This window comes from Betta splendens, assembly GCF_900634795.4.
Source record: "Betta splendens mitochondrial DNA, complete genome".
NCBI classification, from domain to species: Eukaryota; Metazoa; Chordata; class Actinopteri; order Anabantiformes; family Osphronemidae; genus Betta; species Betta splendens.
Window position 1 is genome coordinate 1 of NC_026581.1, and position 16,980 is coordinate 16,980.

At 38.1% G+C, this 16,980-nt stretch overlaps 13 protein-coding genes across 13 annotated transcripts, besides 31 other annotated features; 12 read left to right on the forward strand and 1 right to left on the reverse strand. All coding sequences in view use genetic code 2, as the record gives it.

The window, feature by feature from the left end:
- Positions 1-70, forward strand: a tRNA (tRNA-Phe).
- Positions 71-1,026, forward strand: an rRNA (12S ribosomal RNA).
- Positions 1,027-1,099, forward strand: a tRNA (tRNA-Val).
- Positions 1,100-2,799, forward strand: an rRNA (16S ribosomal RNA).
- Positions 2,800-2,874, forward strand: a tRNA (tRNA-Leu).
- A 1-nt stretch (position 2,875) lies between these two features.
- On the forward strand, positions 2,876-3,850 carry ND1 (NADH dehydrogenase subunit 1). The gene has a single exon. It carries the CDS (start codon positions 2,876-2,878, stop codon positions 3,848-3,850), a length of 975 nt encoding a protein of 324 aa, YP_009123847.1.
- A 9-nt stretch (positions 3,851-3,859) lies between these two features.
- Positions 3,860-3,929, forward strand: a tRNA (tRNA-Ile).
- A 9-nt stretch (positions 3,930-3,938) lies between these two features.
- Positions 3,939-4,009, reverse strand: a tRNA (tRNA-Gln).
- Positions 4,009-4,077, forward strand: a tRNA (tRNA-Met).
- Positions 4,078-5,123, forward strand: ND2 (NADH dehydrogenase subunit 2). Its single transcript has one exon. A coding segment is annotated over exon 1 (1,046 nt).
- Positions 5,124-5,194, forward strand: a tRNA (tRNA-Trp).
- A 1-nt stretch (position 5,195) lies between these two features.
- Positions 5,196-5,264, reverse strand: a tRNA (tRNA-Ala).
- Position 5,265: 1 nt separating this feature from the next.
- Positions 5,266-5,337, reverse strand: a tRNA (tRNA-Asn).
- Positions 5,338-5,372: an origin of replication (a putative light-strand replication origin).
- Positions 5,370-5,435, reverse strand: a tRNA (tRNA-Cys).
- Positions 5,436-5,505, reverse strand: a tRNA (tRNA-Tyr).
- A 1-nt stretch (position 5,506) lies between these two features.
- COX1 (cytochrome c oxidase subunit I) lies at positions 5,507-7,066 on the forward strand. Its single transcript has one exon. The coding sequence runs from the start codon at positions 5,507-5,509 to the stop codon at positions 7,064-7,066; it is 1,560 nt and encodes a 519-aa protein (YP_009123849.1).
- Positions 7,058-7,128, reverse strand: a tRNA (tRNA-Ser).
- Positions 7,129-7,131: 3 nt separating this feature from the next.
- Positions 7,132-7,199, forward strand: a tRNA (tRNA-Asp).
- Positions 7,200-7,204: 5 nt separating this feature from the next.
- On the forward strand, positions 7,205-7,895 carry COX2 (cytochrome c oxidase subunit II). Its single transcript has one exon. A coding segment is annotated over exon 1 (691 nt).
- Positions 7,896-7,970, forward strand: a tRNA (tRNA-Lys).
- Position 7,971: 1 nt separating this feature from the next.
- Positions 7,972-8,139, forward strand: ATP8 (ATP synthase F0 subunit 8). The gene has a single exon. The coding sequence runs from the start codon at positions 7,972-7,974 to the stop codon at positions 8,137-8,139; it is 168 nt and encodes a 55-aa protein (YP_009123851.1).
- On the forward strand, positions 8,130-8,813 carry ATP6 (ATP synthase F0 subunit 6). Its single transcript has one exon. It carries the CDS (start codon positions 8,130-8,132, stop codon positions 8,811-8,813), a length of 684 nt encoding a protein of 227 aa, YP_009123852.1.
- Positions 8,814-9,603, forward strand: COX3 (cytochrome c oxidase subunit III). Its single transcript has one exon. A coding segment is annotated over exon 1 (790 nt).
- Positions 9,602-9,673, forward strand: a tRNA (tRNA-Gly).
- ND3 (NADH dehydrogenase subunit 3) lies at positions 9,674-10,022 on the forward strand. Its single transcript has one exon. A coding segment is annotated over exon 1 (349 nt).
- Positions 10,023-10,090, forward strand: a tRNA (tRNA-Arg).
- Position 10,091: 1 nt separating this feature from the next.
- ND4L (NADH dehydrogenase subunit 4L) lies at positions 10,092-10,388 on the forward strand. The gene has a single exon. The coding sequence runs from the start codon at positions 10,092-10,094 to the stop codon at positions 10,386-10,388; it is 297 nt and encodes a 98-aa protein (YP_009123855.1).
- On the forward strand, positions 10,382-11,762 carry ND4 (NADH dehydrogenase subunit 4). Its single transcript has one exon. A coding segment is annotated over exon 1 (1,381 nt).
- Positions 11,763-11,832, forward strand: a tRNA (tRNA-His).
- Positions 11,833-11,901, forward strand: a tRNA (tRNA-Ser).
- Positions 11,902-11,903: 2 nt separating this feature from the next.
- Positions 11,904-11,975, forward strand: a tRNA (tRNA-Leu).
- A 13-nt stretch (positions 11,976-11,988) lies between these two features.
- ND5 (NADH dehydrogenase subunit 5) lies at positions 11,989-13,839 on the forward strand. Its single transcript has one exon. It carries the CDS (start codon positions 11,989-11,991, stop codon positions 13,837-13,839), a length of 1,851 nt encoding a protein of 616 aa, YP_009123857.1.
- ND6 (NADH dehydrogenase subunit 6) lies at positions 13,836-14,357 on the reverse strand. Its single transcript has one exon. The coding sequence runs from the start codon at positions 14,355-14,357 to the stop codon at positions 13,836-13,838; it is 522 nt and encodes a 173-aa protein (YP_009123858.1).
- Positions 14,358-14,429, reverse strand: a tRNA (tRNA-Glu).
- A 61-nt stretch (positions 14,430-14,490) lies between these two features.
- CYTB (cytochrome b) lies at positions 14,491-15,637 on the forward strand. Its single transcript has one exon. A coding segment is annotated over exon 1 (1,147 nt).
- Positions 15,638-15,710, forward strand: a tRNA (tRNA-Thr).
- A 2-nt stretch (positions 15,711-15,712) lies between these two features.
- Positions 15,713-15,782, reverse strand: a tRNA (tRNA-Pro).
- Positions 15,783-16,980: a D loop (putative D-loop/control region).
- Positions 16,042-16,066: a sequence feature (thermo-stable hairpin).
- Positions 16,379-16,400: a sequence feature (CSB-D).
- Positions 16,644-16,666: a sequence feature (CSB-I).
- Positions 16,739-16,756: a sequence feature (CSB-II).
- Positions 16,793-16,810: a sequence feature (CSB-III).

The window sequence follows — 16,980 nt, forward strand, 5'->3', positions numbered from 1 at the left end:
GCCAACGTAGCTTAAATAAAGCATAACCTTGAAGACGTTAAGATAAGTTTTTAAATAAACTTCGTAAGCATAAAAGCTTGGTCCTGACTTTATCGTTAACTTTAACCTAATTTACACATGCAAGTATCCGCATCCCCGTGAGAATGCCCACAGTTTCCCACCCCCGGAAACAACGAGCCGGTATCAGGCACATACTACCTATAGCCCATAACACCTTGCTTTGCCACACCCCCAAGGGAACTCAGCAGTGATAAATATTAAGCCATAAGTGAAAACTTGACTTAGTTAAGGTTAAGAGGGCCGGTCAATACTCGTGCCAGCCACCGCGGTTATACGAGAGGCCCAAGTTAATAATTTACGGCGTAAAGTGTGGTTAGATTTAATAATTAAACTAAGACCGAATGTTTTCACAGCTGTTATAAGCACCTGAGAATAAGAAGTTCAACTACGAAAGTGGTCTTATGAATTTGAAGCCACGAAAGCTAAGACACAAACTGGGATTAGATACCCCACTATGCTTAGTCCTAAACATTGATATCTTTTACATCCATTATCCGCCCGGGAACTACGAGCATTAGCTTAAAACCCAAAGGACCTGGCGGTGCTTAAGACCCCCCTAGAGGAGCCTGTTCTAGAACCGATAATCCCCGTTCAACCTCACCCTCTCTTGCTTATTCAGCCTATATACCGCCGTCGTCAGCCCACCCTGTGAAGGATTAATAGTGAGCAAAATTGGCATAGCCTAAAACGTCAGGTCGAGGTGTAGCATATGGGAGGGGAAGAAATGGGCTACATTCTCTAACAATAGAGCATACGGATAATATATTGAAACATATATTTTAAGGTGGATTTAGTAGTAAGTAGGAAATAGAGTGTCCTGCTGAACCCGGCCCTAAAGCATGCACATACCGCCCGTCACTCTCCCCTAGCCTAATTAAATCTTTAAATATTTTAATAAATTTTACCAGCAAAGAGGAGGCAAGTCGTAACATGGTAAGTGTACCGGAAGGTGTACTTGGACAAACTCAAAGTGTAGCCAAACTAGATAAAGCATCTCTCTTACACTGAGAAGTTATCCGTGCAAATCGGATCATTTTGAAACCCAACAGCTAGCTTACCCCCCCCAAAAACAAACAACCCCTATTAATAACCCCTAATACACCAAACACCAAAAACTAAACCATTTTTCCCTCCAAGTATGGGTGACAAAAAAGAAACGCTCTTTAAAGCTATAGAAAAAGTACCGCAAAGGGAACGCTGAAAAAGAAATGAAACAAACAGTAAAGTTAAAAAAAGCAGAAATTTATCTTCGTACCTTTTGCATCATGATTTAGTAAGTAAAAACCAAGCAAAAAGCATTTTAGTTTGGCCCCCCGAAACTAAGTGAGCTACTCCAAGACAGCCTAAAACATTAGGGCTAACCCTTCTCTGTGGCAAAAGAGTGGGATGAGCTTAGAGTAGAGGTGATAGACCTACCGAACTTAGTTATAGCTGGTTGCTTGAGAAATGAATAGGAGTTCAGCTTTCTGGTTTCTCATCTCCAAACTGCTTTAATTACACCTGAATTAAGAAACCAAAAAAGTTAATTAAAGAGGGTACAGCCCCTTTAAACAAGATACAACTTCATCAGATGGGTAAAGATCATATTTTACTTAAGGGAAAATGTTTTAGTGGGCCTGAAAGCAGCCATCTATAAGAAAGCGTTAAAGCTCCCTCATAGTTTTATCCATTAATCCCGATAACCCTTCCTAAACCCACTAATTTTATCAAGCCACTCCATGTCAACATGGATGAGATTATGCTAATATGAGTAATAAGAAAAAACTAGATTTTCTCCATGCCCAAGTGTAACTCGAAACGGACCCCCCATCTGAAACTTACTTCGGCCCCCAAATAAAAAGAGGGTAATGAACCACAACCTTTAATAACAAGAAAAACCACCCAAAAACTAACCGTTAACCCCACACTGGTGTTCTCACCAGGAAAGACTAAAAGAAAAAGAAGGAACTCGGCAAATACAAGCCTCGCCTGTTTACCAAAAACATCGCCTCTTGCTAATCAAGAATAAGAGGTCCTGCCTGCCCTGTGATATATATTTAACGGCCGCGGTATTTTGACCGTGCAAAGGTAGCGCAATCACTTGTCCTTTAAATGAAGACCTGTATGAATGGCATGACGAGGGCTTAACTGTCTCCTTTTTCCAATCAATGAAATTGATCTTCCCGTGCAGAAGCGGGAATACAACCATAAGACGAGAAGACCCTATGGAGCTTTAAACAAAAATAGATCTTGTTAAACATATCTTAATTAAAGAAGTGAACCGAAAGAATCCTATCATTATGTTTTTGGTTGGGGCGACCGCGGGGAAACAAACAACCCCCATGTGGACTAAGAAAACATTTCTCACAATAAAGAGCCACAGCTCTAATTTAACAGAATTTCTGACCTATAGATCCGGCAATGCCGATCAACGGACCGAGTTACCCTAGGGATAACAGCGCAATCCTCTTTAAGAGTTCATATCGACAAGAGGGTTTACGACCTCGATGTTGGATCAGGACACCCTAATGGTGCAGCAGCTATTAAGGGTTCGTTTGTTCAACGGATTAAAGTCCTACGTGATCTGAGTTCAGACCGGAGTAATCCAGGTCAGTTTCTATCTATGCTATGATTTTTTCTAGTACGAAAGGACCGAGAAAAGGGGGCCTATACTAAAAGCACGCCTCACCCCCACCTAATGAAACCAACTAAATTAGATAAAAGGACATATACACCCCCCCCCCCGAAAAATTAAGCATTGTTAAAAGGGCAAAGCGGGGCTTATTGCAAAAAATCTAACCCCTTTACACAGGGGTTCAAATCCTCTTCTTAACTTATTATCCATATACTTTTAACCCACATTATTAACCCGTTAAAATATATAGCCCCCGTTTTTTTACCCGTTGCCTTTTTTACCCTAATTGAACAAAAAATGCGGGGGTATATACAATTTCAAAAAGGCCCCAACATCGTAGGACCCTATGGATTATTACACCCAATTGCTGACGGAATCAAACTTTTTTTTAAAAAACCAGTATACCCTTCTACCTCCCCCCCCCCTCTTTTTCTATTTCCCCCAATACTACCCTTTATATTATCACTAACATTATGAGCTCCCCTACCCATACCATTTCCGGGGATTGAAATTAATCTCACCATTCTATTTATTCCCCCTTTTTCAAGCTTAGCAGTATATTCAATTTTAGGGTCAGGATGAGCATCCAACTCAAAATATGCCCTAATTGGGGCCCTACGTGCCGTCCCCCAAACAATCTCTTATGAAGAAAGCTTAGGTCTTATCTTATTAAACATCATTATTATTTCCGGGGGTTTTACACTACAAACTTTTAATATCCCACAAAAAAGTATCTGACTAATCTTCCCCGCCGGACCTTTACCTGCAATATGATATGTCTCTACACTAGCAGAAACAAATCGAACTCCATTCGACCTAACTGAGGGAGAATCCGAACTAGTTTCCGGATTTAACGTAGAATATGCAGGTGGACCTTTTGCTTTATTTTTCCTAGCAGAATACGCCAATATTCTATTAATAAATACACTTTCTACCATTTTATTCCTAGGAGCCTCATACACACCCAACACACCAGAGTTTACCACAACAAATATTATAACAAAATCAGCCTTTCTCTCAATACTATTCTTATGAATCCGTGCTTCCTATCCACGCTTACGATACGATCAACTTATACACCTAGTATGAAAAAATTTTCTCCCCTTAACCCTAGCCCTAGTGATTTGACACTTAGCCCTCCCAATTGCTTTTGCAGGACTTCCACCACAATTTTAACATACCTAAGGAACCGTGCCTGAAATAAAGGATCACTTTGATGTAGTGAAACATATGGGTTTAAATCCCTTCGGCTCCTAAACATTTATTAGAAAGAAGGGATTCGAACCCCACCTAAAGAGATCAAAACTCTCAGTGCTTCCACTACACCACCTTCTAGCAAAGTCAGCTAATTAAGCTTTCGGGCCCATACCCCGAAAATGTAGGTTAAACCCCTTCCTCTGCTAATGAGTCCTTATACATTAACCATTATAATTTTCGGAATTGGCCTAGGTACAACCATCACACTCATAAGCTCTCATTGACTTCTCGCTTGAATAGGACTAGAAATCAACACTCTCGCAATACTCCCACTAATAAGTCAACACAACCACCCCCGAGCAGTACAAGCAACCACCAAATACTTTCTCACACAAGCAACTGCAGCTGCCATGCTTTTATTTGCCAGCACAACTAACGCCTGAATCACAGGTGAATGAGCCATTCAACAAATAACCAGCCTTATCCCCCTTACAATAATTACAATACCATTAACATTAAAAATTGGCCTCGCTCCAATACACTCATGACTCCCAGAGGTATTACAAGGTCTAGATCTCAATACAGGACTGATTATATCAACCTGACAAAAACTAGCACCATTTGCTTTATTATTACAAATTCAAGCAAACAACCCCACCCTTTTAATTACTCTAGGCCTTCTATCAACATTAGTGGGAGGATGAGGTGGCATAAATCAAACACAACTACGGAAAATCCTAGCATACTCATCAATCGCACACCTAGGGTGAATAATATTAATTCTCCCATTTTCCCCTTCTTTAACATTAATTACTTTTATTACATATATTATTATAACCTGCTCAACTTTTATAATTTTCGAAATCAACAAAGCAACAAACATTAATATACTAGCCACCTCTTGAGCCAAAGCCCCCACTCTTACATCTCTAACCCCACTGGTATTATTATCTTTAGGGGGCCTCCCCCCCTTAACTGGTTTCATACCAAAATGACTAATCCTTCAAGAACTCACCAAACAAGAACTAACCACCACAGCCACATTCGTTGCTATAACCGCATTACTAAGCCTATATTTCTACCTACGATTGTCATATGCAATAACCCTAACCATAGCCCCCAATAATCTACCAGGCACAATCCCATGACGTCTACAATTTAAATCTTTTTCCATACCACTGGCCACTACAACCATAGCCTCTATCACTCTTCTACCAATTATACCTGCCATATCAACTCTCTTAAAGCTATAAGGGACTTAGGCTAAATTTAAACCAAGGGCCTTCAAAGCCCTAAACGGGGGTGAAAACCCCTCAGCCCCTGATAAGACTTGCAGGACACTAACCCACATCTTCTGTATGCAAAACAGACACTTTAATTAAGCTAAAGCCTTACTAGATGAGCAGGCCTCGATCCTACAAAAACTTATTAACAGCTAAGAGTCCAAACCAGCGGACATTCACCTACTTTCCCCGCCTACTTTTAAAAAAGGCGGGGAAAGCCCCGGCCAAGTTTATTCGGCGTCTCAAGATTTGCAATCTTGCATGTTATACACCTCGGGGCCTGGTAAGAAGAGGACTCGAACCTCTGTTCGTGGGGCTACAATCCACCGCCTAGGTCTCGGCCATCCTACCTGTGGCAATCACTCGTTGATTTTTTTCGACTAATCATAAAGATATCGGCACCCTTTATTTAATTTTTGGTGCATGAGCCGGAATAGTTGGCACTGCTCTAAGTTTGCTTATTCGGGCAGAACTAAGCCAGCCAGGATCTCTTCTAGGGAATGATCAGATTTATAATGTAATTGTTACGGCACACGCTTTTGTAATAATTTTTTTTATGGTAATGCCTATAATAATTGGAGGTTTTGGGAATTGACTTATTCCCCTGATGATTGGAGCCCCGGACATAGCCTTTCCCCGTATAAATAATATAAGTTTTTGACTTCTCCCTCCTTCCTTCTTGCTTTTACTTACATCTGCCGGTGTAGAGGCTGGGGCAGGTACCGGGTGAACTGTGTATCCCCCCCTATCTGGTAACTTGGCACACACAGGTGCATCGGTGGATTTAACAATTTTTTCACTACACTTAGCAGGTGTATCATCTATTTTAGGTGCTATTAACTATATCAATACAATTTTTAATATAAAACCCCTGCAGATAACCCAATATCAAATACCTTTGTGTGTATGATCCGTTTTAATTACTGCTTTCCTCCTCCTTTTATCTCTCCCTGTCTTAGCCGCAGGAATTACAATACTCCTAACAGATCGAAACCTAAACACAACTTTCTTTGATCCAGCAGGCGGAGGAGATCCAATTCTATATCAACACTTATTTTGATTCTTTGGTCACCCAGAAGTATATATTTTAATTCTCCCAGGATCTGGTATAGTCTCACACGTTGTAACATATTATTCTGGTAAAAAAGAACCTTTCGGTTATATGGGAATAGTATGGGCAATGATATCAATTGGTTTTTTGGGTTTTATTGTTTGAGCCCATCACATATTTACAGTAGGACTAGATGTAGATACCCGAGCATACTTTACTTCTGCAACAATAGTTATTGCCATTCCTACCGGAATAAAAGTCTTTAGCTGACTCGCCACTATCCACGGAGGCGCCTTAAAATGAGAAGCCCCCTTTTTATGAGCTTTGGGATTCATCTTTTTATTTACGGTTGGGGGCTTAACAGGTATTATTTTAGCCAACTCCTCTCTAGATATTGTACTTCATGATACTTACTATGTGGTAGCCCATTTCCACTATGTGTTATCTATAGGTGCTGTATTCGCTATTATGGCCGGCTTCCTCCACTGATTCCCATTATTTACTGGCTATACGTTACATGAAACATGGGCAAAAGCTCACTTTACTGTAATATTCCTCGGTGTAAACTTAACCTTCTTTCCCCAACACTTCCTAGGACTCGCTGGTATGCCCCGTCGATACTCTGATTACCCGGACGCCTACACCCTTTGAAATACAATATCCTCTATTGGCTCCCTTGTATCATTTACAGCAGTATTAATACTTTTATATATAATCTGAGAAGCCTTTGTTTCCAAGCGAGAAGTATTAGCCGTAACTATAGCATCAACCAATGTAGAATGACTCCACGGCTGCCCCCCACCCTACCATACATTCGAAGAACCTGCTTTTGTACAAGTACAAAACCGAGCTCGAGAAAGGAAGGAATTGAACCCCCATAAGTTAGTTTCAAGCCAACCACATAGCCACTCTGCCACTTTCTTTATAAGTTACTAGTAAAAAATTACATTGCTTTGTCAAAGCAAAATTGCAGGTTAGACCCCTGCGTATCTTAAACAAATGGCCTATCCATCAATATTAGGATTTCAAGACGCTACCTCCCCAATCATAGAAGAGTTACTTCATTTCCACGATCACGCTATAATTATTGTGACTTTAATTAGTTCCTTCGTATTTTATACTATTACCATAATAGTAATTACAAAACTAACCTACAAGAGCATATTAGACTCACAAGAAATAGAAATAGTATGAACCGCTCTTCCCGCCCTAATCCTTACAATAGTTGCCCTTCCTTCCTTACGAATTTTATACTTAATAGATGAACTTAATTTCCCAAATTTAACAGTTAAAGCCGTAGGCCATCAATGATACTGAAGTTATGAATACACAGACTTTGAACAATTAAACTTCGATTCTTATATAATCCCCACCCAAGACCTTACCCCAGGACAATTTCGCCTTCTAGACACCGACAATCGAATAGTAGTACCAGTCAATTCCCCCATTCGTGTAATAGTAACTGCCGATGACGTCTTACACTCTTGAGCCACACCTTCTCTAGGTATTAAACTTGATGCAGTCCCAGGACGACTAAACCAAACGGCCCTAATAACTTCTCGCCCTGGAGTCTTTTACGGACAATGCTCTGAGATCTGTGGGGCAAACCACAGCTTTATACCTATTGTGGTAGAATCAATCCCTTTAGACCACTTTGAATACTGAACCCACTCAATACTTAATAACGCTTCACTAAGAAGCTTTAACGGTCATAAGCATTAGCCTTTTAAGCTAAAAATTGGTGACTACCACCCACCCTTAGTGGTGTGCCCCAATTAAACACTACCCCATGACTAATAATTTTAATTTTTACATGATTTGTATTCTTGATTTTTATTCTGCCCAAAGTCATAACCTATATCTTTCCTAATGAACCAACCCTAAAAAATAAAAAAACTTTCATACCATGGACTTGAAACTGACCATGATACTAAATTATTTTGATCAATTTGCAAGTCCAATCTTTTTAGGTGTACCTTTAATTGCCCTCGCCCTAACACTCCCATGATTACTTTTCCCAACACCCTCAACCCGGTGGTTGAGTAATCGCTTAACATCTACTCAAGGAATATTTATTAGTACCTTTACACAACAACTCCTTTTACCCGTTAATAAAGGGGGCCATAAATGGGCTTTAATTCTTATTTCCTTAATAATTTTCCTTGTCTCTTTAAATATATTAGGTTTAATACCATACACATTTACCCCTACAACACAACTCTCAATAAATTTAGGTCTAGCCACTCCTTTGTGACTCGCCACAGTAATTATAGGATTACATAACCAACCAACCCATGCACTAAGCCATTTATTACCTGAAGGTACCCCTACCTTTTTAATTCCTATTTTAATTATTATTGAAACAATTAGTCTCATTATTCGACCTTTGGCCTTAGGTGTACGACTAACAGCCAATTTAACAGCCGGTCATCTTTTAATCCAACTTATTGCTACTGCTGCTTTAGTACTTTTACCCTTAATACCTACAGTGGCATTTTTTACAATAATTTTATTATTTTTTTTAACCCTACTTGAAATTGCCGTTGCTATAATCCAGGCCTATGTCTTTGTATTATTACTGAGCTTGTACTTACAGGAAAACATTTAAATGACACACCAAGCTCACACATACCACATAGTAGACCCCAGCCCCTGGCCACTAACAGGTGCAGCCGCTGCTTTCCTATTAACATGAGGCATTGCGATCTGATTCCACTATAGCTCAATAACACTAGTATCCCTTGGACTTATTCTTCTTTTATTAACTATGATTCAATGATGGCGAGATATTATCCGAGAAAGTACATATCAAGGCCAACACACCCCCCCTGTACAAAAAGGACTACGATACGGTATAGTATTATTTATTTCATCAGAAGTATTATTTTTTATTGGATTTTTTTGAGCCTTTTACCACTCGAGTCTCTCCCCCACTCCTGAGCTGGGAGGTGTCTGACCACCCACAGGTATTACACCATTAAACCCGTTCGAGGTCCCTCTTCTTAATACAGCAGTCCTTCTTGCTTCTGGGGTTACAGTTACATGAACACACCATAGTATTATGGCTGGAGAACGAAAACAAGCAATTCAATCATTATCATTAACTATTATTCTCGGACTTTACTTTACAACCCTTCAAGCTATGGAGTATTATGAAGCTCCTTTTACAATTGCAGACGGGGTCTATGGTTCAACTTTTTTCGTTGCCACAGGATTCCATGGATTACATGTAATCATTGGCTCTACTTTCCTAGCAGTATGCTTACTCCGAACAGGTTCAAATTCCACTTTACAACACAACACCATTTTGGCTTTGAAGCAGCAGCTTGATACTGACATTTTGTTGATGTTGTTTGATTATTCCTGTATATCTCCATCTATTGATGAGGATCTTAAATCTTTCTAATATAATCGCAAGTATAAGTGACTTCCAATCACTAAGTCTTGGTTAAAACCCAAGGAAAGATAATGAATCTTTTCACAACAATTATTATTTATCACACCCTAATCTCCCCCATCTTAGCCACAATCTCATTCTGATTACCCCAAATAAACCCAGATCATGAAAAACTCTCTCCATACGAGTGTGGCTTTGATCCCTTAGGATCAGCCTGCCTTCCTTTCTCCCTCCGATTTTTCCTAATCGCTATCTTATTTCTCCTTTTCGACCTAGAAATTGCTCTCTTACTCCCCCTACCTTGAGGAGATCAACTTACATCACCTCTTTCAACCTTTTTATGGGCCTCCACTATCTTAATCCTATTAACCCTGGGCTTAGTTTATGAATGAATTAAGGGGGGCTTAGAATGAGCCGAATAAGTGATTAGTATAATAAAACATTTGATTTCGGCTCAAAAATTTGTGGTTAAAATCCATAATCACTTATATGACCCCTGTTCACTTTGCCTTCTCATCAGCTTTTATACTAAGCCTATCGGGCCTGGCATTTTATCGAACCCACCTTCTCTCTGCTTTCCTTTGTTTAGAGGGTATAATACTTTCACTATTTATTGCAATCTCATTATGAGCCCTACAACTAGACACTACCGGCTTTTTAACTAGTCCTGTACTTCTTTTAGCATTTTCAGCCTGTGAAGCTAGCGCAGGGTTAGCCTTACTCGTTGCTACAGCTCGCACCCATGGCACAGACCGACTACAAAATCTTAATCTTTTTCAATGCTAAAAATTCTTGTTCCAACACTAATACTAATCCCCACAACCGGACTAGCCCCGGCAAAATGACTTTGATCCTATATTTTAACCCACAGCTTTATTATTTTTGTAATTAGCCTTTTATGATTAAAACACATCTCAGAAACCGGCTGAACCCTTCTTAATCTTTACATAGCTGCAGACCCTTTATCCATCCCCTTATTAATTCTCACTTGCTGACTTTTACCATTAATAATTCTAGCTAGCCAAAATCATATAGTTTATGAACCAATTAATCGCCAACGTACATTTATTGTACTTTTAATTACCCTACAAACATTTCTTATTTTAGCATTTAATGCTAGTGAAATTATTATGTTTTATGTAATATTTGAAGCCACTTTAATCCCTACACTAATCATTATTACCCGCTGAGGTAACCAAACAGAACGACTAAACGCTGGCACTTATTTTCTTTTTTACACCCTTGCAGGCTCCTTACCCTTATTAATTAGCTTACTTTTATTACAAAACTACACGGGCACACTATCCATCCTCACTATTCAATATTCCCACTCAATACTACTACTAACTTATGGTAATAAACTATGGTGGGCAGGTTGCCTACTAGCCTTTCTAGTAAAAATACCGTTATATGGTATCCACCTGTGACTCCCCAAAGCCCATGTTGAAGCCCCTATCGCAGGTTCAATAGTCCTAGCAGCTATTTTATTAAAACTAGGGGGTTACGGCATAATACGAATAATTGTTATATTGGACCCACTAACAAAAACTATAATTTACCCCTTTATTATCTTAGCCTTATGGGGAATTATCATAACAAGTTCAATCTGCTTACGTCAAACAGACCTAAAGTCTTTAATTGCATATTCATCCGTCAGCCATATAGGTCTTGTAACAGCTGGTATTCTTATTCAAACACCCTGAGGATTCACAGGAGCATTAATTTTAATAATTGCCCACGGCCTTACTTCTTCCGCCTTATTTTGCCTAGCCAACTCCAACTATGAGCGAACTCATAGTCGAACATTACTTCTGGCTCGAGGATTACAAACAATTCTTCCTTTAATAACAACCTGATGGTTCATCACCTGCTTGGCAAACTTAGCACTCCCCCCTTTCCCTAATTTAATGGGTGAATTAATAATCATTACTTCTCTTTTTAACTGAACTCATTGAACAATTGCACTAACAGGGGCAGGTACTCTCATTACCGCAATTTACTCTTTGTACATATTTCTAATAACACAACGCGGCTTCACCCCAGCCCACATAATGGCACTCCCTCCCAGCTACTCACGAGAACACTTACTCATAACACTTCACATCTTACCGTTACTACTCCTTATTATAAAACCCGAACTCATCTGGGGTTGAACAGCCTGTAAACATAGTTTAATTAAAAACATTAGATTGTGATTCTAAAAATAGAAGTTAAAACCCTCTTATTTACCGGGAGAGGCAAAGAAGCAATAGGGACTGCTAATCCTCTATGTCTTTGGTTAAAACCCAGAGCTCACTCGAAGCTTCTAAAGGATTATAGTAATCCTTTGGTCTTAGGAACCAAAACCTCTTGGTGCAACTCCAAGTGGAAGCTCGTGGACAAAGTAATAAAACTATTTTACGCCTGCTCAGCCTCAACATGTGTGGTGCTGATTCTTCTCCTACTTCTATATCCCGTTATTTTGAGCTTTATCCGTTCCAAAAGCCCAAAATTCGAAATCTATTATCATTCCGTAATCGCACTTGGACTATCCTTTTATATTAGTATAATACTGCTTCTTTTATCATTAATCCTGCCAATTAACATGACCGTAACTATTTTACCATGAACAAACACTGACGTATTTGATATAGATATTTCTCTGCAATTCGATTTATATTCAGTAATGTTCATACCCGTCGCCCTCTATGTAACTTGACAAATTTTAGAATTCGCATATACATACATACATGCAGACCCCCAAATTAACCGATTTTTCAAATACCTTTTAATCTTCATAACTGCCATAATCATCTTTGTAACAGCCAACAACCTACTTCAACTCTTTATTGGCTGAGAAATTATAGGCATTATATCATTCCTCCTCATTGGGTGATGACATGGCCGAGCAGATGCAAACATCGCCGCTTTACAAGCAATAATTTATAATCGAGTGGGAGACATCGGACTAATTTATGCCATAGCATGATTTGCTATTATTCATAACTCATGAGATATTCAACATATTTTTCAACTCCCCCAAAATGAAAAAATTAACCTCCCATTAATTGCTTTAATTATTGCTGCTACTGGTAAATCAGCTCAGTTTAGCTTACACCCCTGGTTACCTTCAGCAATAGAAGGCCCTACCCCCGTCTCTGCTTTACTGCACTCAAGCACTATAGTTGTTGCTGGGATTTTCCTATTAGTACGCATAAACCCTCTCATAGAATTTAACCCCACTATTTTAACCATTTGCTTATGTCTAGGTGCCTTAACTACTTTCTTTAGCGCCCTCTGCGCTTTAACACAAAACGACATTAAAAAAATTGTAGCATTCTCTACATCAAGCCAACTAGGTTTAATAATGGTAGCTATTGGTTTAAACCAACCAGACCTAGCATTCTTACATATTTGTACACACGCTTTCTTTAAAGCATTACTATTCCTTTGCTCAGGCTCATTTATCCACAGCCTAAACGGAGAACAAGATATCCGAAAAATAGGGGGAATATTATATCTTATGCCCATTACCTCTTCTTGTTTTACCCTAAGCATTCTTTCTTTAATGGGTGTTCCTTTCATAACCGGCTTTTTTTCTAAAGATACCATCCTCGAAGCAATATCCGCATCATACGTAAACATCTGAGCCATTACTTTGACTCTTATGGCCACTTCTTTCACAGCTGTATATAGCCTTCGGCTAATCTTTTTTGTACTAATAGGACGCCCACGAACTAAGCCTGTATCCACTATAAATGAACACGACCCATACGCAATTAAACCGTTAGTACGATTAGCCGTAGCTAGTATTATCACGGGATGCCTACTAGTTCATTATATAGTACCTCCAAAAATACCGGTCATTACAATACCACCAATTTTAAAACTAGCCGCTTTAATTGTATCCCTAATTGGATTTGTAATTGCCTTAGGCCTTGCTTTTATAGCCAACAAACAATTAAAACCAAAACCCCCATCAGGCCCCCACCACTTTTCAAACATATTAGGGTTTTTTCCAACAATTATTCACCGATTTATCCCCAAAATTATCTTAACCATAGCCCAAAAAATTGCCAGTAAAATAATCGACCAAACTTGGTTGAAAAAAACGGGACCCAAAGCAGCTTCGAACATTAACAAACCGCTCGCCACTACAACCAGCAATGTTCAACGAGGTATAATCAAACCGTACATTACTTTATTTTTACTCACATTAACTATTGCTGGCATTTTAGTTTACTTCACTATTTTTTAAATAGCCCGAAAAGCACCACTATTAAAACCCCGTGTCAACTCCAAAACTACAAATAAAGCCAACAATAATACTCAAGCACCAATGATTAAAAAAATCCCTCCAAATGAATATATCAAAGCTACACCCCCTACGTCTCCTCGAAACACAGAAAATTCACTAATTTCATCTACAGGGACCCATGAAAACTCATGCCACTTCCCACTAAACAAAAAAGAAAATGACGTGATTCCTATTATATAAACCACCACCAATAGTTTAACAAACCAATTTCCTAAGCCTTCGGGGAAGGGGTCTGCTGCTAAAGCAGCAGAGTATGCAAAAACAACTAGCATACCCCCCAAATAAATCAGAAATAAAACTAAAGATAAAAAAGAACCCCCGTAGTTTACCAAAATACCACATCCCACACTAGCTACTGCAACCAAACCAAGTGCCCCAAAATAAGGAGATGGATTTGATGCAACAAAAACTAGCCCTATAATTATACCCATTAATAATAATAACATAATGTATGTCATAATTCTTACCCGGACTTTAACCAGGACCAAACAACTTGAAGACCCATTATTGTTATTTTCAACTATAAGAACTTGTTTTTTAATTCACAGTAAACCTATACTCACTTCACCTACTGCATAAACCACACCCATAATGACCCACCAACGTAAAAATCACCCACTACTGAAAATCGCCAACAACGCACTAATTGACCTCCCCGCCCCAGCCAGCATTTCCGCCTGATGAAATTTTGGGTCATTACTAGGACTATGTCTTATTATTCAGATCTTAACAGGCCTTTTCCTTGCTATACACTATACCTCTGATATCACTATAGCCTTTTCATCAATTACCCACATCTGCCGTGATGTAAACTATGGCTGATTCATTCGAAACATGCATGCCAATGGGGCATCTTTCTTTTTTATCTGTATCTATTTACATATTGGTCGAGGATTATATTATGGTTCATACACAAATAAAGAAGTATGAAACGTAGGTGTTTTACTACTCCTACTCACCATGATAACAGCCTTCGTAGGATATGTTTTGCCTTGAGGACAAATATCTTTTTGAGGTGCTACTGTTATTACCAACTTACTATCTGCCATCCCCTACGTAGGGGACACCCTCGTCCAATGAATTTGAGGGGGATTTTCAGTTGACAACGCCACCCTAACACGATTCTTCGCCTTTCATTTTTTATTCCCCTTTATTATCGCAGCTCTAACAATAATCCACTTACTTTTTTTACATGAAACAGGTTCAAATAACCCAATAGGTTTAAACTCTAACGTAGATAAAGTCACCTTTCACCCCTACTTCTCATATAAAGATTTGTTAGGATTTACAATTCTATTAATTACACTACTCTCCTTGTCACTATTTTCACCAAATTTACTAGGTGACCCAGACAATTTTACCCCTGCCAACCCCTTAGTTACCCCACCACACATTAAACCTGAATGATATTTCTTATTCGCTTATGCCATTCTTCGCTCAATCCCTAATAAACTAGGAGGAGTTCTAGCCCTGTTAGCCTCAATCTTAGTCCTTATATTAGTACCAATTTTACACACATCTAAACAACGAAGCCTAACTTTCCGTCCCCTTTCACAATTTTTATTTTGAATTCTAATTGCAGATGTAATAATTCTCACTTGAATTGGAGGAATGCCAGTAGAAAACCCCTACATCATTATTGGACAAATAGCATCTTTCCTTTATTTTTCTCTATTTCTAGTACTTATACCTATAGCAGGACTTCTAGAAGATGAAATTGTTTTCAAGCACATTACCTGCCCTAGTAGCTCAGCGCCCAGAGCGCCGGTCTTGTAAACCGGACGTCGGAGGTTAAAACCCCCCCTAGCGCCAATCAAAGAAAGAAGATTTTAACTCCCACCCCTGACTCCCAAAGCCAGAATTCTAAACTAAACTATTCTTTGTTAAAAACAGATATGTATTAACACCATATATATATATACAACATATATATAAGTAGCAAGGACATAAATTTTAAATATGCATAATTATTATATATAACCCTCATATATCATATAATAATGAAGAATATATAATCTATATGTATTAACACCATATATATATATACAACATATATATAATTATTTAGGACATAAATTTTAAATATGCATAATTATTATATATAACCCTCATATATCATATAATAATGAAGAATATATAATCTATATGTATTAACACCATATATATATATACAACATATATATAATTATTTAGGACATAAATTTTAAATATGCATAATTATTATATATAACCCTCATATATCATATAATAACTAATATATACATAAACCATATAAAAGCTTAATTTAAAATAATATGTTTTACCAATAGCGAAATTTAAGACCGAACACAATTAAATCATTAGTTAAGTTATACCAGGATTCAAAATTAAGTCAAGATAACCAATATAATTCAGTAAGAACCGACCATCAGTTGATATCTCTATGTTATCGTTTAATGATGGTCAGGTCCATTAATAGTAAGGGTTTCACTTAGTGAATTATTCCTGGCATTTGGTTCCTATTTCAGGTCCATATTTAATAATTCCACCCACGTTCATCGACGCTTGCATAAGTTGATGGTGGTAATACATATTTATCATAAACCCAACATGCAAGCATTATCTCTATGGTGCTATGGGTTTTTTATTTTTTTCCTCCTTTCATTTGGCATTTCAGAGTGCATAAATCAGTGTTATTCTTTTAGGAGTGTGCTCTGAACTCAAGGAATAGGTATGTATGCGTTTTAACATTACTTAAGAATTGCATATTACAATATCAAGAGCATAATATATTTTTTTTCTCCTTAAAATCCTAATATATTATAAATCCTGAGATACCCCTCTTCTTTTTTTTTGAGCGTAAAACCCCCCTACCCCCCTATACTCCTAAAGTTCTTAACATTATTAAGATTCCTGAAAACCCCCCGGAAACAGGAAAAACTCCAGAGTATAGTATTACTATTATAAATATACTAACAAACACCTGCAAATAGCATTGCTAGTATATATACAACCGCAAGTACCCACTTATATTATATTATATTATATTATATTATATTATATTATATTATATTATATTATATTATATTATATATTAGTTAA